This window comes from Hemicordylus capensis, chromosome 3, assembly GCF_027244095.1.
Source record: "Hemicordylus capensis ecotype Gifberg chromosome 3, rHemCap1.1.pri, whole genome shotgun sequence".
Taxonomy (NCBI): Eukaryota; Metazoa; Chordata; class Lepidosauria; order Squamata; family Cordylidae; genus Hemicordylus; species Hemicordylus capensis.
Window position 1 is genome coordinate 188,029,214 of NC_069659.1, and position 21,825 is coordinate 188,051,038.

General features: G+C 40.9%; 1 protein-coding gene across 10 annotated transcripts in view; it reads left to right on the top strand.

Moving 5' to 3' along the window:
• The window catches only part of ST3GAL5 (ST3 beta-galactoside alpha-2,3-sialyltransferase 5), a 33,073-nt gene extending 11,982 nt beyond the window's left edge, over positions 1–21,091 (top strand). For 3 of the 10 annotated variants that reach the window (XM_053307334.1, XM_053307333.1, XM_053307335.1), the window contains exons 2-7: positions 6,515–6,605; positions 12,297–12,411; positions 14,645–14,988; positions 16,039–16,225; positions 17,488–17,646; positions 19,822–21,091. In XM_053307334.1, coding sequence (XP_053163309.1) covers positions 6,517–6,605; positions 12,297–12,411; positions 14,645–14,988; positions 16,039–16,225; positions 17,488–17,646; positions 19,822–20,085 — 1,158 coding nt within the window. In that variant the 5' untranslated portion in view covers positions 6,515–6,516 and the 3' untranslated portion in view covers positions 20,086–21,091. Of the gene's footprint in view, positions 1–2,705; positions 2,725–6,514; positions 6,616–11,165; positions 11,239–12,296; positions 12,412–14,644; positions 14,989–16,038; positions 16,226–17,487; positions 17,647–19,821 lie in introns of those variants that run through there. The other 7 variants (XM_053307336.1, XM_053307337.1, XM_053307339.1 and 4 more) reach the window with 4 other exon arrangements.
• Positions 21,092–21,825: the final 734 nt, after the last annotated feature.

Consider the following 21,825-nt stretch of genomic DNA (forward strand, 5'->3'; position numbering starts at 1 on the left):
AGTTACTAGTTTTCCAATTTGCATTCATCTACCCTTTTGACTTTTGTTTTCCATGACAGCTTTACTGGATATATAATTAAGTGCCATTCTACATTGTGTATCTTCCAGCCGGCACGTTGGTGGAGACAAAGAAATAGTCTGTTTTGGAAAACTTGTATGGCAACCTTAAAAAAAAAAAAAAAAAAAAATTAAAAAAAAATTCCTAACTGCCTGGGTCCTTTCTGTGTCATACATCTGCCAGTGTATACCAGCCTAAATTAAACTCTTTCAGTAATAGTGTGTGCCCTTGCAGGTAGATTTATCCAGCTTTTCCTTTGGAATCCCTTTCCATGAAGATCCCTTTCCATAATCGCATCATCTTGTGTTGCAGGTTTTTGTCATATTCTCTCTGTTTCTGGATAATGTAACAGTCAAGAGTAGAGGCCATTTCACCTTTCTTTTGTTTACTGTAATGTTGATGGTTTCTATTTTCAACCTTTATTTACCCCCCTCCCCTTTCCAACTAGCAAAAATTAAGATATGCTTAGGTAATTCTGGGTGTAGCAACTTGCTGCTCCATCTCCAGTATTGGCTATATTTGTAATTATTATTTGAATAAACTAAGATGGTTTTACTTTTAATTTTCATACAGACACCAAACAGTACCATGTTTGTACAGCAAGTTATAGCATTTTATATTCTTGAAGTAGTTCATTAGGATTTGATCTGATATAAAAATAAATAGATGCAAATATTTCAATTTGTCCTAACTTTTTCTCCCCCCCAGATTCAAAATTTCCAATATTTTCATATCCCCAGTTCCATTATGCATACCACTGCATGTGCAAAGGTTTTACTGTCAATTATACATGTAACATAGTGCTGAAAAACATTTTATGGAAATACATGACTTACATGGTGGGCAGTGGAACCACACTGTGTCAAAGTTTACACTTTTAAGCAGTTATAGGGATATCTGAATGTGGCTAACCATATAGGCCTCTGAGGATGGGCTTCTGAGAGGTTTCTTTTTTCTTTTTGGTGTGCTTCTGAAAGCTGCTGCTTCTTTTTTTGGTCCAGAGCTCTGGAAGCTATCAACACAAAATGCAAAGCAGTGTAAATTGTAACCAGTAATAAAACGCATACCGATGATGAGGGAGGCTTGTCTGCATGTGGGACAGGGCCTTATCGGTTATTGCCCCCAGGCTTTGGAATGCTCTTCTGGTTGGCAACTGCTCCTCAGTCTCTGTTACAGCTTTTAGAAAGCAAGTAAAATCATGGCTTTTTAACCCAGGTTTTTAAATGAGTGTTTTCTTGTTGCTGCTGCTTCTGTGCTGTGTTTCATGGTTTTGTTGTGTATATGTTTTTTAAACCTTTTTAATTGATTTGTATTCCAATTTAATATTTGCATTGTCTTAACTGTTCAATAGTTTTGTATTAAACAAAACAATATAAATATTAAATCGGAATATGAAAAAAAACACCCAACACCAAATCTATTTAAAAAGTTAAAAAACATATGCATAATAACTGTTTTATCTGGTTAATAGTTTTGTATTACCCCTTATACTTCATTCTACCCAGGGTGATCAGAGTCATTTTACAGTTTTTGATTGGTGGGACAAGATCCAGAGAGAACTTTTAAGGCAGCTAAATTCTGTGCGGCACCTTGTTCTATCAGATGGTTTTTATTAAATCATGAGTTATAAAAGGAAGGATCCTTAAGGTGAGAATAGTTTAGATTAGGTCAGGTTGATCAATGAATGTAATTATATAACATTTTCTCTTCTCGTATTGTGTTTGCATTGTACTGTATTTTATGTAGTGTGTAAGTACTGTAGTGTATGCTGAGTACTGTTATAAGCCAAAAGAAACCATTCATAGTTTTGTATTTAAAAAAACCTTATTGTAAATTACCTTGAGATTATTTTAATGAAAGGTGGTTTATAAATCTAACAGTAAATATAAATACATAAAATAAAATGGTGGCGGGGGGGAATGTTTATCTAGAGCAGAGATAGGAAACCTTGGGTCTCCAGCTGTTGTTGAACTTCAACTCCCATCATTCTCAGTCACAATTTATTGTGGCTGGGGATGATGGGAGCTGTAGTTCAACAGCTGGTTAGGGATTTTAATATCAACCCCCCTCAAGTGGCCAGCACAGCTGGACAAAGACAAGATCAAAGGCAGCCAGTTAACATGGAGGTTGAGAGAGAAGCCTAAGGCCGGCCATTGAATCCAATGCAGAGAATCCTTTTTTTAATTTGCAGTTTTTAAGGAGATAACAAGTTGTATCAGCATTTTTAATCGTAGCCCCATTTTAGAGATATTTCCTGACAGCCAGACTAAGGAAGCACCAATGCTATGTGACAAGTGGTAGCATTGCCGCTGAGTTCTCAGCACTGGCACTTCCACAGGGCATTTTGACGGCCTCCCCTTACCTCTGGAAGCCCTCTGTGCCACATGAAATGATGGCCCCATAGCTTTTGCGTGAGGAAGGGATGCCAGCCGGGGAAACGGAGGCTCCTAGTGCCCAGTTCTTCCCCTACACAGAAAAACCCACTCCTGGCTTTCTGTGCAACCCTTCTTCATTTCTGCCTAACCTTCTAACCAGTGAATTTAGCATGAACGTTGAGCAGGAACTAGTAGTTTGGGAATGACTGGTATGGGAAAATGCATGTTTGGATAGACAATGGATTGGAGGGGAGACTGCTGAATTCCTGGAGGAGGATTTTGCTGCAGAAGGTGAGAAAGTGGCTGCTTTGGTGAGGGAGGAAAACTGAAGTGAATGAAAGAGGAAGTAAAAGCAACTCCTACTTATTTTGTGAATCAAAATCTCTTGCTCCTCTTTCTGTATTTTATGATCTGTATTGTTGGATATTTGAATGTGATTGTATTGTTGTATTTAAACTTGTAATTCGCCATGAGATAAATTTATGAAAGGTGGTGTAGAAATCTAGCTATAAATAAGATAAATCCTGAGCAGCTGAAGAGAGTTAAAACAATAGCGTGGCCACTGCCCCCACTCAGCTGATCAATTAGATATGCAGTCTTAGCTAGAAGGGAAGGGAAGAAGGGAAGCCCATAGACTAGAGCTACTTCAGACAAGCCCAGGAGCTCTAATGCCCACCCCCATATATGGCCATGACTCATAGCCAATGCATGTGTGGGTCTCCTGTTGTTAGCTGTGGAGGTGCCTGAGGATGTGGCATAGTCAGCGTGGTGAAGCTTTGCTTTCACATGTAGGGTTTTCTTGTTAGATCACATTCAATAGGTGTAAATGCTGTCTTGTCACTGATTTAGAAGTGGGACCTAGAAAAATAGCAAGCACATGGGTAGCTTGAAATCAGGGGCGTATCTAGGGTGGAGCAGGGATGGCACGTGCCCCGGGTGCCACTTGGAGGGGGCGCCATTTCTTAAAATTAAATTTTTTTTTTAAAAAAAAGCCTGCCAAAAACAAAATGGCCACCACGCATGCTCAAATGGCCTCTGTGAGGCCCTAGGCCATACCAGGCCTCACAGAGGCCACTTGAGCATGCATGGCGGCCATTTTGTTTTCAGCTGCCATTTTTTTAAAAAAAAAATTTAAAAAATGACCACTGCACATGAGCAAATGGTCCCTGTGAGGCCCTTGAGGCCAGAAGGGGGGACCTTTTCAGACCCCCAGCCACAGTCTTTAGGAAGCCCCCCGAAGGGGCTACAGGTAATTTTTTTTTTTAAAAAATGTCACTGTACACATATTCAGATATGTGACTTGTATGTGACCTTCAGACTTGTATTTTTCAGCTGATATTATGGTAGTTATCTGAAAGATGGGTGTCAGATGTTTGGACAGGGGGTGCAATTTCAATGCTTGCCCTAGGCTCTATTTTCCCTAGATATGCCTCTGCTTAAAATCATCATAATCATAATCATATTATTATTATTATTAATTATTATTGCAGTCTGCACATACACCCCTTGATCACAGTGACAAGAAGCCACTGTGTGACAAAGAGCGCACTTGGATATCGAGCAACACTTTGCTTTCTCCTTCATTAGTACCTTTACTTTTTTTTTCTTTCTTTTTGCTGTATGCACAATGTTAAAGTCTAGAATTTTTTTTCCTACTTCTTGAAAGCCAGGCATCCTGATGTTGAAATACTTATTTGTATACTCTTTTGTACAGTGATAGTGTGAAATATTTGCACACATAGAATGGGCTAACAAGAAGAATGGTCACTTCAGCGCTAGATACCTAACTAGGAAGCACCCACTCCTTGCTCTCCATCTTTAATAAGAGCATTATCTTCTTGGCCCTTAGCATTTGTTTTCAAACTTTGGAAAAGTTAAACAGATAGACACACATCATAAGTGCATTACAATAGATACTTTGCAAAAGGTTGAAGTCTCCTAGGTAGAGGCACAGCAGTATCACTTTGCAATCACTGATTCAGGTTCAAATAACAGCAGTTAGAAGTACTCTGTAAATAATATGAACAGCCCATGTGCCTGATACGTATTTAAGAAATACTTGAGTGAAGATGACACTTGAGAACTTGGCAGGTATTCTGTTGCTACCTTGGAGTGATACAGAAGTGTAGCATTTGTTGGTGTCTGAGTGCCATCGCTCTTGGCCATAAGGGGCATTGTTTCTTCTGACCCCTTGCCACCATGTGAGCTGTGGGGCTGCACTGAGCCTCGTTTGCTGGAAATGGCCGTTCTTACTTCTGGAACAGCATGACAAGGGCAGTAATGGAGGAGGGAGTTGTGTGCCTGGGGAAACCTGGTGGGAACAAACAGTGGCAGGGAGACGCGGGGGGGGGGGAGCAAGAACCCCAGCATTGCATCCTTCCAGCGGCTGTTGCTGGTGTCTGTCTTGTATTTCTTTTTAGATTGTGAGCCCTTTGGGGACAGGGAGACATCTTTCTTTCTTTTTATTTATTTATTTCTCTCTGTAAACTGCTTTGGTAACTTTTGTTGAAAAGTAGTTTATAAATGTAGTAGTATGTGGTAGTCATATGTGCAGTTGACCACTCAGCTGCTTTTTGGGGACAACGCCAAGAAACGTAACCTAGGAGAGAGCCATGTAGATAGGGGCAGGCTTAATTCTCAGTAGCCGGGTCTGTTTCTGAGGGCAAGGGGCAGGCCAGTCAAACAGTGTCCTCTGGATAACTAGTTGCCACTCTTCTTACAAGGAAATGAATGCATTGCACTTGGGAAGATTATTCCAGTTACTCCTTTTTGTGTGGTTATACCTATTACAAGTATAATAGGCCACTATTATAGGTATAACACTCATTGGACAGATTTTACCAAATGGACCTTTTGACGTAATTAAGCAGAAATGTTTAAGGGTTTAGTGGCAATTGAATACTAATCATTTTAGGAACTGAAGTTGCTGCCGTCTTCCCAGAGTTTGCTACCTCTTCTCCATCACATGAAAAAATCACTACAGCATCGAGGAGCAGTTCGGATGAATATGTGATTAGACAGCAGCGAGCTGGTGCTCCAGGTGTGGGGGAGACGTGTGTGCCCACACTTGTCCGCCACATGTTTAAAAGAGCCAGTCAAAATGTCATCTGAACCAAACCTTTGTGTACCAGACAACCAAAGCATGTTTTTTATGTCCTGTCTCATTACATGAGACAGCTTCTCTAAGCACAACATGAAGTTCTATAACTTAGTTCTGTAGCCTGACTAGCAATGGTTTAGGATTGTGTGGCTGTCTGTCAGTCCTCTCCTTGAAACCTTTCTTGGAAATACCCAATCTAAGTAACAAGTATCATTCAGGGGATCAATGATAGTCAGGTCAAGGCTGGTAAAAAAGCTCTCTGGGAGTTGTTTTTGGTGTTCACCTGTCCAAACACTGCATAATCTTAAAGAACTAAGAAGGGATAAGAACAATCAGAAAAACCTCAGTACCTACAATCACCTGTACTCAGGTGACTGTACGACCAGTCACAATACTCAGTACAACCAAGTGTGGATGGCTGTCATCAGACGGCTATTCTAGCAAAGTCTCCTAAATTAAAATGGTAATTCAGCCTTCACAGTGTTGAGGCTGTTCACATGAGCAAATGCCCGGGTTGATCCTGAGGTGCTTCTGCTCCAAGCCCGGGAATTTACGTTGTCTTCAATCTGAGTTTAAGGGCTCGATCGCAGGCAGCCCATGCACATACACAGCCAGGCAGCCATAGTGCCTGGCTGAGGGAGGATCCCTCAGTTATACCATGTTCCTGGTGTGGTGCATTGAGGGATGGGGGAGGACTTCCTCCGGCTCCCAGCTCTGATGCTCACTGCAGCGCCACTTGGGGGAGGGAGATCATCTCTTGCCTTCCCCCACCCCATGGTGGTGAATGGGTTGATCATCTCCCGCCTGCCCCCCCCCCCCGCCCATGGTGGTGAATGGGTTGTGTATTTGATGTCGTTTTCTGAAAATGTGAGAGCTGCCTTTGAGGGGAGGAAACAGTGGATTCCCAAAGATAGGTGTTTTCTTATTTAAGTGCAAAATATTTATAAAAGAAAAGGATGAAGAAATTGTTTTCCTTTACAGCAATGCTGAGAGAAGATAGTTGTATTTACTGGAAGAAGGAATGCTTGTCTTCTGTCCATGAAGATGAAAAGGCCAAGTTGGTTTGTAAAAGGTACTTTCAAGTAAGTGTCTTTTGTCAATGATTTCAGGGACAGAAATTCTTGTTAAAATGCTAATGTAGTCTTGCATGTGCTGTATAGGAAGTAAAAGCCTAATCACTGTATTTAAAGTGACGTTTGCCACCAAATTCTGAGATGTCACAATAATAGTAGCCTAGTAGTTGTAAAGCAAAGTGTGGGTGTTAAAAAGTTAAACTTCAAAACAACATTTAGTTAACTCCTGGTTGTATGATAATAGATAAGGGAGGCATTGTTCTATCAATGAGGAAGATGAGGGTTGGTGTAAGGGGAAGGGTGTAGCGTAAAGATTTGAATGTGTGGAATGTGCAGTGTTCTGTATTGGAGAAACAGGAAGACCATTAATGAAAAGATATAAAGAACATTGGGCTGATATGCAACCTAATGAAAGTTGAACAAAACTGTGGGCCATACATATGAAAGAAGAACACAAGTGACCAATGCAAAAGTGTCAATATTGGCTGTTGAAGGGAATTTAATAAGATGAAAGATCAAGGAAGCAATGTTCATAGAAGAATTGAAACCTAATATTCATGTTAAGGATGAGATGAAAGAAGCCATGAGATATATCAGTCACTGAAAGAGTTCATATCTTCTTGGCAAAAGGTCTGCTCTCTCCTCCCTCATCATGTGTTTTGTATAAAAATCTGTGAGGAGTTTTAATATATTTTACGCATTAAAAAGGTCATTCTGAAGTTTGCCTTAAACGGTTTAGTGAAAATGTTGACAGTAACTTTAAAGTGTAAATATGGTTTATACCTTGTTGGGGGATTTTTGCAAACTCAGTTGTTTTGAAAATTGCATTTCACTTGTAAAACCTTGTTTTTAAAGAATAACCATGTTTTATCATTGTGTGTTTGTGGGGAGCCAGCTAACTTGGCAAAGAGGCACCTTTTACCATGGTGATTCTCTTTATTTATCAGGGGGAGAGTAACTGGCCCTATCCACCTCCATCATAGTACCTCCAGTGACTGTTGCTGGTGTCTATCTTATGTTTCTTTTTAGACTGTGAGGGCTCCATCTTATTTATTTATTATTTCTCTGTGTAAACTGCTTTGGAAACTTTTGTTGAAAAGTGGCAAATAAATATTTGTTGTTGCTGAGTTGTACCTGCTCATCTCTTTGAGACACTGCTAGTCTGTTCCCAAAACTAGAGAGGTTAATAATTTTGTGGACCAATTTTACAGAGAATGATATTCTTATCTCTTTCTCCTTTATTAAGCTTCCGCTGCCACCACCAAGCTCTTCATGTTTAGGTTTGTGTCCTGACAACCCCATAGTAGTATAGCTGAGGGTGGCATGTATAACTCACATGCCACTGAGTGAACTTTAAAATAAAATAAAATCAGGTTTATTGATGTACAAGTAGCTTAAAGGTTTCTCTCTGCCAAAGCAGGGCTTTACAAGCGTAATGGTTTCTGTAACAACTAGCCGACCCGCACAGAGCATTTGTGTGCTATTTGGGGCTGGCTCTTCTCCCCTCCCTCCTGCCCCACTCTCTCTTTCCCACTCACTCACCCCCTTTCCAGTCTCTCCGCTGCTTCCTGGGCTTTGCTGCCGCTGCCACCTCTCCCGTACCCAGGACGGCCTGGCCATGCTGTCCCGCTGCTGCCTTCTGCCCCTGCCGGCCAGGCCAGGCTTTGCCGCCGCCTCCCCCTTACCCGGGACAGCCAGACCTGCCATCCCGCTGCCGCCTCCTGCCCCCGGCGGACAGGCCAGACTTTTCCGCTGCCTCTGCCACCTCCCACTTACCCGGGACGGCCGTCCTGCCACCGCCCCCCGCCACCTGCAGACAGGCCAGGCTTTTTCTGGAGGACACGCATGCCGGCTAAGAGAATTAAATATATAGATAGATGTTTCAAACTTAGTTCTTCAACAGAGGCTAGATTCATAAGTTATTGAGGTGCCTGTGTTGGATACAAGAAGTGTTCTCTGACTCCTAGCCCTTTTACTGGAGACAACCACCCTGGTTGAAGATCCGTGTATATACTATACACATCCAGCATTCATACATAAGAGTCACGCTAAATGGAGGTGTTCAGTGGTGTGTACAACTTACTACCCACCTCCCAATATCCAACCCACTACCCTAGAGACCTTTGCTAGAGATCCTATCCCTATCCCTAACCATCCCTGTCATTGGCTAATACAAGCTCTATTTGACTGTGTGATCTACCAGTTAGTTTGACTTCCATTCTCTGATCTGAACCTGTAGCAGTGCTTTTGTACGCAGATGATGCTGTAATACTGTCACAGACTCCTATTGGCCTGAGAAGAGTGCTTAATTCCCTCACTTCCTACTGTCAATCAATCAATCAATCATGTTTATTTGTGGTCATAGACCAAAATTTAAGGCATACATAATAATACACATATAATATAATAACAATATATTCAAAGATCCAGTATTATCTCATCCTGATCAGCAGTTTCCAGTTTACGTAATCTGGTTTACCATCTGTTGTCTAGCATTCTTAGCTCCTACTGTAAAGATCATGCTCTGCAGATTAATTACTCTAAAATGCAGATCATGAGGTTTTCTAAGTGCTCCAAACTCTTACGTTAGTCTATTGATGGGCATAAGCTCAGTTGTTATAATAAGTACTTACTGTAGGTACTGTATTTCATTCTACTGTTAGTTGTTGAATCCATCAAGAGTATGTCATTCAGAATGCTCAAAGGTCATCATCAGCAATATTGGCATTTTTCTGCTCTGGGGGTGGACTTTTTATTCATACAGCCATGAGACTTTTCGAGTCCAAGGTGTTAGCTCATTTGCTCTATGGAGCACAGCTCATCCTTTATCCTAACATCCAAACTGTAGAAGTTGTCCAATCTAAATTTCTTAGAAAGCTATTTCAAGTACCACGAGGTGTTTCCAATGCAGCTTTAAGAGTGGAAGCAGGTCTGATAAATGTTGAGTCTACAATCTGGCTTTTAATATTTAAAATTTTGGCTCAAAATAAATCTTAATCCCACTGGATTGTTACCGCTCATGTTAGCAGATAAATTCACTTCCAATTTGGAAACGGAACTTAAAAGGAAATAGTTTTCCTATGGGTTTGCCCCACAGTTACTGTTGGCTATGAATTTTGATCAAGCTAGCCTGGCACTCTCCCAAATAATTTGTGACGTAGTGTGACAATCCAATAGAAGTTTTATATCAAGGAGATTAATGGTGGGTAACCAATTATTGAATATGAAACCTGATAATTACTTAGATAAGCTTACAGTAGCAAAATACCATAGAGCCTTCACTCTAGAATGCTTTGATGTTTTACCTTATGCTGTGTTTGAAGGCAGGATCAAAAAAGTCCCTTACACAGGACAGTTTTGTCCTTACAAGTCAGGTACTATTGAGACACTACCACATGTACTGCTGTACTGTAGTTTCTGCAGGGACACTAGCTATGAACTAATAGTGCCCCTCTTAGCAAATTACCCTGGCTGGATGAATGGTATGTTAGCTATCTTTTATCTGATAGTGACGACAAAATTACTTATGTAGGTGCTAAGTTCTTTCTCATTGCCATTAGAATTCGAAGTAAGGGTGTATCTGTATAGCTGGACTCCATAAGGTCTACAAATAGCTAGATTAGCTATTGTTACTGTTTCAGCTGTATGTATATATTTCTCTGGTCAGTGACCACAAATGAACTGAACTGAATCTAAACTAATCATAGTTTGTTGCTTGTGTGAACCAGCTGCCAGATTTGTAGGAGCTTGGTTCACCCGAATGGTGAGGGCTCTGTAGCATCAAATGTCAGGGGACTCAGCACACACCCTGAATACATTCTCTGTCTACCAGTAAACAGAGGTCAGCTTTTTCGGCTGACCAGGAACCTAACCCCTGTGATCCCATAGCCCCAATGACTTGATACTTGCTGTTTCCATATCTGCAGCCTGGATCGGAATCCTCGCGAATATCAAGGTTCTCCTGTATATCCAGGGATAAGCATATACCACTCACTTTCTCTGTTCTGCAAGGCTGCTACTACACTCACAATATTTATGTTTGCAGTTAGAGCCAAGCACTCCAGATGGAGGCTTCTAGAATCAGCATGCCAACATTTATACGTCGCATCTATCTCCAAATGTCCTTTTTGGATCTCATCTTTAATTTACAGATATTCACCAAGACTCAGTTTCCTGTATTTATTTTGTATCTCAGGGCTGCCACATGAATGAGTTCCCAGCCCTAATTAAATAATTATTGCAGGTACCTTTTTGAAAGTGGGCAAGGAGACAGATTTCTTTTGAACACTGCACTGGGTCCAGAAATGCCATGTTATGGTTCTGAGATCCAACAATACCACATTAGAAGTGCTTGTGCTGTTATGCATGGAGATCCATTAGATATGGCTTTAAGTGCTGGAAGGCATTTATAAGAGTTGTTCAATCTCACATGTGAGCTTCTTTGTAAAAGCTATTTGTAAAAGTAAAATTGCTAAGTACAAATTGCAGATATAATGAATGAACTTGGCACATTTCCATTGAACCAGTTGATCTAATCTCTGTCACATTTATTTTAAAAGTTAAAAGAGTATATTAGCTGTTGGAAACACAATACTGGAAACTGTTTTTCTTCATACAAGAATCTGCAGACAGGTATGGATGTTCATACCCTGTAGTGGGGATTTGGCTCAGCTACTTTTGTATTTTAAAGTGCTTCAGGCAGTGGTGGGCTTTAACTTGTCATTAACAGTAGCCCGGATCATGGTGGAGGGAAACTTGATGGAGAACATGCGGGGGAGGGAAGAGAAATTTCCTTCAAGTTACTGAAATAAGTTAAGACTAGGATACTTAGCACATTTTTTAGGAAGCAAATTCTGCTGGAATTTATGTGATTTGCTTCCAAGTCTTATTTAAGATTGATATGCAAGAGTCCCATCTGTGTTCCCCAAACTGATAAATAAATTCAAATTATTCTTGCCATATGGAATTTCTCTCTCTCTCTCTTTACCTTAGGCATTTATTATGTACCCTGTCTGACTCCCTGATATCTTTCCCTGTCCAATCTCCTTCCTAAAGTGCGCAACATGTAAAAGTCCTGTCATACTACATCATGGGGAAAATATTTGAAAGTTTAGGAGGAATTACAGATGGAGAAGCAGCCGAGAAACCTGGCAGAGAAGCAACTAAATGTTCTTGTTTTTTTTCAGTGTGTCAAAATGAACCAGACTAGTTAGCATAATAAGATGATAAGACTAGTTAGCATGATAAGAGTCCTCGGGAAATTACATGAAAATATACAGTGAACTAAAACTACACACACTGGTAAAACCAAGAAACATTTTCTTTATTGAACTGTGAATATTAATAAAACCTGTGTAAAACATTAATAAAACATTCTTACTTTGAGCAAAAACTTGTGTAATTAAGTCCCCTGCTAGCTGAGGAAAAATTGCACCTTTTAAAAGTGGTGACTTTCTTTCTTCAGCAGGGGAAGAGCAACTGGCCCTATCCAATCCTAGCACAGCATTCCTCCAGTGGCTGTTGCTGGTGTCTGTTTTGTGTTTCTTTTTTAGATTGTGAGCCCTTTGGGGACAGGGAGCCACTTTATGTAAACCACTTTGGGGACTTCTATTGAAAAGCAGGATATAAATATTTGTCATAATGGACATTTATTTCTAGAGAGATAACAAATGGCTCCTTTTTCTTTTTAGACATGTTCTACTAGTTGTGTTTGGCCTCTCCCTTCTTTACACAATCAAATTAGCCTTTGATTCTGAAGAATGTGACATGATGAAAATTCATTACGTGAGCTCCGAGCATGCAAAGGTTGGTTATGTACATTATTTTAACAAATGTTATTGCATAATGGAAATATCCTGAGAAGTGTTTAGGAAGTAAGAATTGAACATTGATCTCCTTCAACATCACTTTAATACATTCCCAATAGTTCTCAATTCTTGTGCAAGTGTGAATGGGCATACTGGCACAGAGAATTCTAAGGCAATATTGTGAGCAAAATGAAAGCAGGCATTTGATGAACTTATGAAAGGAAGATTGATTTTACAAAGACTTGCATACTGTGACCTGAAAAATGTAATTATATTTGTTCTCAACAGAAGAAAGGGCTCTGTTAGATCAGACCAAAAAGTCCATCTAGTCTAATATTCTGTTTCCTATGGTGGTCAACCAGATGCCTCTGGGAAGCAAGAGATGTTCTTCCTGATTGCTAGGGAAGCTACTTTCCTGACTCTGGAGCAGTTGTATTCTCAGACATGTCCTGGTGGGCTTCTGTCAATATATTGTAACTAAGCAAGGGCCCTAAAACAGTTAGACCCATCTATATGGTTAGAAATGGAAATTGACTGTTATCTTTTCTTGTTTCTTCTTGGGGCACATTGAAAGTTAATTTCTCTAAAAACAAAAAAAAAATTGAAAATTAAATGCCAACAGTGGACAGTGATTAAAGTAAAAATAGAGTATTCATTCATTTATTTATCAAATTTGTACAGCGCCCCAAACTTTCGTCTCTGAGCGATTAGTCAGAAATGTTATGTAGAATTACTGTTGCAGTTCCTTCATGTGATCATTAAAAAAAAAAATCTGAAGCTATTCATTGCTGAAAATAGTTCTCTTACTGTAAGGTCCAATCCAACTGAAGGTAGTTGTGCTTACATTCTACTGCAAGCAATGTAAGGGTCGTACAGCCCTCAGGGACATAGTTCTGGAAGGCAAAGAGTGCTTATGGAGCCAGCAGAGAGCAGTGAAAATCGCTCCCCCTTCTCCCACTATGCATGCTCTGCTGTTCAGGAAGACTCTGGTTCAGTTAAGCACAGCCTCTTTGTGCCAGGTTGGTACTCTGAATGCCAGCCATTTATTTCAGTTTCAGTGTAACCTACTCTGGTTAGGTTGAGGTCAAATAATGTTACTGGAGAAAACAATATATTTACAGAAACCTTGGAAAATACTACTGAAATGTATCTCTTGCTATTAGTAGTTTGTGCAATATGCGGTTGAGATGAAAAAATGGACTTTGTAGAGGTTGGTTTTTTGGTGGGGTGGGGCGGGGGGAGAAGGGGACGGGTTTCCTAATGTTAGTGGCCTCTAGCTGCTTTCTGCCTGGTGGTTCCTTGGCAAATTAAGTAGAATTTTGAACTGGAATAGAATTAAACTTACTATATTTACCTGAATAGGAGATGACTCTGAATTTAAGACTACCTGCTTAAAAATAGAGGTTATACAGATTATACCTGTATTTACTAGAAAGAAAGAGGACACTGATTTCAGATGACCATCTGATTTCTAACATCAAAGAACTTGGAAAAAAACCTAGTATTGGATTCACATAAATACAGCATTTTTCTATTCCTATAATTACAATTGAGTAGTTCACATATGGCCCCACGTCAAAGCCCTATGCCAGTGAAGCCTAATAGTGCCTGATATATGATACAGAGCCCACACAAGCCCTTCCTATGCCATCCATCCCCTCTCAAAACAAGGTGGACAGATTGTGAAAGCAGATTGGCTTGGGCTGGCACCTACACCTCACTGCATTGAGATCTTGTGTGCAGGGTCACATGTGTAAAATGAACCAACTCAAAGTTAGTGTGAAGTACAATGAAGCTTGTGCTAAAGGCTACATTTCCGCCTCTAGAGCAGCTTTGCAGGCCTGCACAAAACATGTCCCAGCCTTGCTGGCCCCCCATATGGATGTGGCACAAGGTGACTTGAGTGATGCTTCTGGCAAACTGGAGGAATTGTTTTTCTCTTTGGGCTGCTGTGGACTATTCTAACTGGTTGGTCTCTTAAAACATTGGTCACGAACTGCGGAATTAGGATCCACAAATGGGTTGCACACTAATCTAAGGTAGATCACATCATTGATGCTACCACCTTTTATTTATTGAGCCTTTTTCTCTTTTTAGCAGAGAGAATGACAAAAAGACAGAGGAGGCAGATAGGCACATATATACATGGTGAAAACTTAAAATGCATATGCACTTTTCCTACTAGAACTAGCTTGTGTACATAGGTTAACTACTGTGCCTTCATGTTCTAGAGAGCCCAAAAGTACGCGGAGCAAGTTCTGCAAGCCGACTGTCGTCCATCTTTTGCGAAGAAGGAGATGAGCAGGTTATTTGCGCAGAAGTACAATATGAACACATCTCCTTTTGTAAGAGAGGATGTAAATGCACATAAAGCAGTCTTCAAATATGATCCACCTTTTGGATTTCACAGTTTTTCTGAAAAACTTCAGGATTTACTGGAACTCTTACCTGAGCACGATTTACCAGAAAGCTTGCAGTCAAAGCACTGTAAGCACTGTGTTGTTGTTGGGAGTGGTGGGGTCCTCCGTGGACTGGAGTTGGGCTATGCCCTAAATCAGTTTGATACTATTATAAGGTATGTATTGCTTTTCTATCTAAGATTATTAACTAAGCATAGTGGCCCATGTCAGTAGCGACCGGTGCGGGCAAGAGGCACCTTTAAGCATAAATTAGTCGGTACTGACCTCCGCTCCAGACGCACCTGCAAGCGGTTCAGAGCAGCAGTGCACCGCCCAGCACTCCCTGTGGCAGGGGATTGGCTCCGCTGATCCTATCTGCTTCTGCAGAGCTGATCCGTGAGTGGCGGAGTTGACTTGCCGCTGCAGGGAATGGTAGGTGGTGTGCTGCTGCTCGGAGAAGCTTTCAAGTGCGTCCGGAGCAGAAGTAAGCACCTACTAATTTACGCTTAAAGGTGCCTCTCGCCACCCCCTTGGTGACTCCTGCATTGGCTGCTACTGGCCCACGTGTTGCCTACATGTTGCACAACAAACACAGGTAGTTCTGATGTGCCCATGCTGCTGCGGGCTCCTGACAAAGTGCTGCTGTGCTTTTGAACAAGCGTGCAGATGCTTAGAGTAGTGCTCCCACGCTCTGGAAATGCTATGTAGATCGGGAACATGTTGCTGATGGCCAAGTGATGTGTTTCCCATCTAAGTGGCGCTTCTGAGAGTGGGTGCACTGCTTTGCCATTTGTGCTCTTGTGCAAAAGTGCAAGACCTCCAGTGCTTTGTTAGTAGTCCACAGCAGCATGAGTAGATTGGCACTGCCTGAGCCATGCTGTGCAACATGTGAGACTGTGTCTCCTTACTTGGTGTACACGTGCCATGTCCACTGATGGCACTATAACCATAATCATCACGCTTGAAAGCAAACCAGGGCCTTTGCTAAAAAGTCTCAGTCTCTGTTGTTAAATTTATGACCCGCTGTTCTGTTGCTTGTGACTAGATTAAATCAGAAGCTTCCGTGCTATGTTCAGTGTGTGGTGATAGTTTTCCAATTAGGATCATTGCTTATAGTGCGTTCTATTGCTTGTGATTAGAATTTTCTGTTTCGACATAGATGTAAGATTGTGGAAACCAGTGAGGTATTTCAGATTTTGTTTACAGATGTTTTGTTTTCTTTGTAGATTAAATGATGCACCAGTTCAGGAGTATACAGATGATGTTGGTAATAAAACTACCATAAGGATGACTTACCCAGAAGGCGCTCCCTTATCTGAACACGAATATAATCCAGATGGCTTGTTTGTTGCAGTTTTATTTAAAAGTGTTGATTTTAGTTGGATTAAAGCAATGGTGAAAAACGAAAGCCTAGTAAGTAATGATAGTAAACACGTCATCAAAATCTTGATTTTGTATTTCCTAAGTAAACAATGCTTAGAGTCAAAATTATGTTATTGTGTTTGTGTGTGTTTCATACTGGCACTTTCTGTTTAGAATCTATCTAGCCCTTTAAAAAAGGCATTTCACTATCAAGGTTGTCAAAATCAATATAGTCCTCATGCTTGTTCAAAAGTCTTGGAACTCTGAATACTAAATCTTAGAATTTTGTTGCAATTTCACAGTTAGCGTTTTGCAGTTTGGTTAAGAGACACGTTCAAAGTTAGTGCTGGAAAATCTGGAAAAGGAGCCATGTTCATTTATAAGAGGATGATAGACAGTGAGCGGATGAGCAATAACCAGATTTGGTTACTAAATGGGTGTAGTGCTTGAGTAGGGGGATTTTGTGCAGTTGCTGCAGAGACAAAATGTCGTATTGGCATTTAATGATGTGTTTGAGTGCCTTTCAAAGTACAGAGCAGGAACTCTGTATAGGAAGAAGTGATTTTTCTCTGTTCCACTATCTGTTCCACTATCTGTTTTCTCTGTTCCACTATCAGGAACTAGTATAGGAAGAAGTGATTTTTCTCTGTTCCACTATCTGTTTCTGTGGAATCTCAAGAAGCCTTTTTCTAAGGATTCAAGTTCACCTTGATGGCACTCTATTTACAAACTAGAGCTATGAATTGCAAGCCAGTTGAACTGGTTCAATCCCCTTGTGTGTGTTTTTAAAAAACTAAACTGACTAATTTGCAAGTATAACTTACATGTGGACTGCACGAGGGGCAGTCTCATCAATTTTTTTAATTTTTTTATTTGCAAGTACTTGCAAGCTGGTATTGCAATTTTGTGATAAAAGAAAAAGGGAGTAGCTTCAAGTTTTTCGGTTTCTTTCAAATTATGTTGGACAAAATATAGCAACTTTACATACCCTTTTCTTAAACATTAACTGTTCTGTTTACTAATATACATTTCTAATATAGTAAGCCATATTAGTATGATTGGTAGTTATTGTGATATGATTTTTTCTATTTTATTAAAAGCACTTTGATTAATCCAGAACAGAAACAGGTTAGAACCAGATATCCATGCAGTACAACAAAAAATCTCTTTTTCTCTCATTTTAAATCTTACTGATTACTTCTTAAATCTAGCTCAAGAGATTGAACTGTATTGAGGATCAATTTAAAAAGTGATTCTACTATAGATATAGATATTTATGGATGGATTAGTTATTAGGATGTTTTTCTTTTTAGCCACTTTGGATGCGACTGTTTTTTTGGAAGCAGGTGGCTGAGAAAATACCTGTGACACCTAAACAATTTCGTATCTTGAACCCACTAATAATTAAAGAGACTGCTTTGGATATTCTGGAGTACCCCAAGCCTAAGCCAAAGTTCTGGGGATGGGATAAGGTATGTGTGTGTGTCTGTCTCTTTCGGGGACAAAAGAAGATGATGTCACCTTTTGAGGTCATTCACATGACTGCGTGGGGCTGCGGGAGAGGGAGGGGGAAAGGCTGGTCAAACTAATCTTCCCCCTAAATGATGGAGCGGACTGTGCTCCCAGACGCTCTGCATGCCTGCAGCGCAGAACTCCGGAGATCTCACAATGCACCATGCAAAATGCATTGGTGGATTCCTCCAGGAGATGGAGGTTCTAGATGCCTGTCTCTGTGTCTGCTGGGACTAAATATAGCCCTAGTGAACACACAATCCCACACACAACAGTTTGAGCTTAACCCTGGGCTTAACCCTGGCTAAGAGCCAGGCTACAAAGCAGGGGCTAGGTGGTGCTGCCCTGCCAGGATCAGGCCTGATCCCGGAGGTTATCATGTTCCCGGTGGTTCTCCCAGGCAGGGCTGACCTAGGAAGCTGCTATATACTGAGTCAGACCATTGGTCCATCTAGCTCAGTTTTATCTACATGGACTGGCAGCTTCTCCAAGGTTGCAGAGAGAAATCTCTCAGCTCTATTTTGGAGATTCCAGGGAGGGAGCTTGAAACCTTCTCTTCTCAGTGCGGCTCCATCCCTTAAGAGGAATATTTTATGGTGCTCACACATGCAGTCTCCCATTCATATGCAACCAGGGCAGGCCCTGCTTAGCAAAGGCAAACATAAAATGACATGTGTGTGTATTAATTGATACTGATTTTCATTTTATTTTTGAAAAAAGAAAAAGGCATGCTCCTGGTAATCTAGGGACTTTTTATGTTGGAAGTTGTGTGTCTCCTGTGTTTATGCTCTGATGCAGTATTCAGTGTGTCAGATCATAATGACAGAAAGAAAGCAAATGTTTCAGTGAGGTCATTCACACAATCAAAAACTGTGTTCTACCCAGGTTTGGGAGCTGTGTGTGCTCCCAGCTTTCAGTTGTGTGGAAACAAGGTGTCAGAGGAAAACTTGGGTAGCTTTGCTTCCACACAATCACTTCTACTCAGGTTTTCCTCTTACCTTGCTTCCACACAACCAAAGGTTGGGAGCATACACAGCTTCCAAACCCGGGTAGAACACAGTTTTTAGCCTACTCTCCAGTAGGCTTATGAGATCACCCAGCATTCTGTGTGTCCGTCCGTGTGTGTGTATGTCCCCCCCCATTCTCCGCCATCAGCTTCACAATGCCTATATGAACGAAATTCAGTGATTTGAACCAAATTTGCTACAGCTGTAGGGACACATAGGGATGCCCCAATGGTATAGTTTGTGATGTCATCCACCCTGATCCAAGATGGTGGATGTGTGAACTTTTGAGGCACAAGTGCACTAACTTAAGGACTGATTTGAACCAAATTTGGTACAGTTGTAGTGAGTGACACAGGGACACTTTGGTGGTGTAGTTTGTAATGATGTCATCCACCCTGATACAAGATGGCAGACACATGAACATTTGAGGTGCAAAAGATCTAACTTGTGGACCTCGATTTTAACCAAATTTAGTCCAGTTGTAGAGAGAGTGAAAGGAGGCTGATTAGTTCTTACTAGAACAACTTGTTTGATTGTGTGAATGACCTCCTTGATTCATTGAGAATTGAATGGAATATATATCAGTCTCCTCTAGATTACTTCTAAAACATTTCCTAACCCATTTAAAGACCATGCATGTGCAGTTAGTAATCCGCACACACCATTAGATGCTGTGAAAATTCCCAGGATGCTCATGCCTTGTTGTTCGAGCCTCTGTGACACGACTTCAGTCCTAGAGATCTCCTATTCAGTCCTTGTTCTTTCACATCTTATGCCCAGCAGTCCATCTGGTTTTCTCTGCCATTTTGTAATGCTCACCTCAGCATTTCTGTTCTCCTCCTATCAAGGAAATATAGCTTGATAATTACTCAGTTTATCTCTCTTCTTAAAACAACAACAACCCAGGCAAGGAATGTCAGGTACAGTGAGTTTAGGGAGTTACAGTTGTAATTTTCTGGATAAGGTGATGATCCATTAATTCCTTCCCAACTCTCCATAGAGTATATTTGTTAGCAATCCATTGAGTCTCAGCATTGCACAGTGTGTGGCCAAGCTTGTGGTGTCATCACCATAACCTCATAAATAGCATGATCTAATATATGAATGCCATGTTTCCCTCTCCTTCAGAATGTACCTACAATTGGAGTCACTGCAGTTGTCCTGGCTACACATTTATGTGACGAAGTGAGTTTAGCTGGGTTTGGATATGATCTTAGTCAACCCAATACACCATTGCATTATTATGATAACCTTTGCATGGCTGCAATGAATGGACAAAAGATGCACAATGTGACTACAGAAACAAAATTTCTTGAAAAGTTGATAAAAGAGGGAGTGGTGAAAGACCTCAGTGGAGGAATATATTGCAGCTTCTGCAGAAAAACAAGCTAATGACTGAAACTGAGCCCAAAGACTGAATTCTGTATGGTCCTGCAGGCTCCTCCTCTCTGAATAAGAACTTCTCGGTGTTTTCCAGCCCTCAGGCCCACTTTTGACCTCCTGTGTTTAACTGCTTTGATTTTTAATTTTGCAGGCAGTTGATGATTCTTTATGTATTTGAAAATAACATGTTGCTTTCCATTAGAATGTTGTAGGTAATTGAAATTTCCTTTATATGTATTTAATATTTTAATGCTTGGAAAAGGTCTCAAGAATGGTTTTGACTTTACAGGTCAACCTTATACTTAGGTACGTATTTCCTAATTGAATGGAAGAAAAAATTCAAAGTGGTGTTTTATTCTAATGGCACACAGCACTTACACATCTTGTTTTTTGGTTTGAGGTCCTGGAGGGTTATTTAACTGGTTCTCATTTGTGGGTATGGTAAGCCTTCCTGCGGATGTTGTTTCCCACTTGTTTTATTTCCGTTGTGTGTGATAATCGTTCAGCAGCAGGGCCAAGCAGTCATAGGACACTGGGAGCACTCTGTTTTCCATTGGCATAAACGGAATGGGCAACTTCTGCTGTCCCCATTTTGAGCCCAAAGCCTTTGATAATGCCAGGCATGACCAGGTGCTGTTTTAAGCCTGAGATCTTCTTCACTATGAGGCTGCTGACTCCAATGAAACAAGTGAACAAAAACAATGTTGCAACTGGCTGTTGACAACATTGGGTTTCTGCTGTCCTTCAGCTGATAATGACACTTCCTCATATGATTTCCCCGTATGATGTGATTTCATCTTTTAAACATCATCAGTGCAGCATGTGACCCAGCCTCGGGGAAGTGGCAAACACACTGCCTCTGTAAAGTATGTATCAGACATCATCTTCCCTCCTCTCCATTGGAGAACTCAGCAGTGCTTAATCCTGGTGGTGAGAATGAACATGGAAGTAAAATGTTTTTCCCCCCTCCCCCGCCCCTTAAAAAAATAAATTGGTGGCTATTCCTTGCATCTGATCAGTTTTTACATTGTTTTGATATACTTTAATATATATCTCCTAAATTGTTGCGTGGTTGCTCCGAGAGTGGTTTTGGGAGAAACATAATTCAGGAGGCAAAGCAGTGCAACTAACTCATGCTTTTTCTTTGAACATTTTGTAACATCTGAATCAGAGTTCCCCTTCATCACTGCTTCCACACAGTGAGATCCATACACTTCCAATGTGGGAACACCTTGTGCATCTGATTGCGAGGGGAGATGCAAACGTTCCACTTTGAATGGTGCAAAGAAGCACAAGTCACTTATGTTCCCTAGTCCTGCATTCTTGACAATGGAAACTCGACTTAACAGCCGCGGACAGATTAATCTTACTCGGCTTCAATCAGTGCCAGGACTGAAAGAATCCTGAAAGTAGTTCTCAGAACTTTAGGAGTTTTAGATGTGCTTAGGAGTCTTTCACCCCCCATGACCCACGCTGCCGCACAGTAAGCTCTTTTTATATCTGAGGGAAGTTCCAAAAGCAGTTTATAATGTGACATGAGGATCTACTGTTCTGAGAGAAAAGTCAGAAATTTCAGAGGGCTAACACAGGCCCCTTGTGTGAGCCTAAGTGGCTCTTTGGATCCCACCCAGGTAAATTAAATGCTGCTTTTAATTTAGCAGCTGTTGAATCATGTGTTTCAGATGAAATATATTAATCAGCCTTTAAGCTTTCTTCACATAATATATGTGAAAATGTACGTGTGTAGAA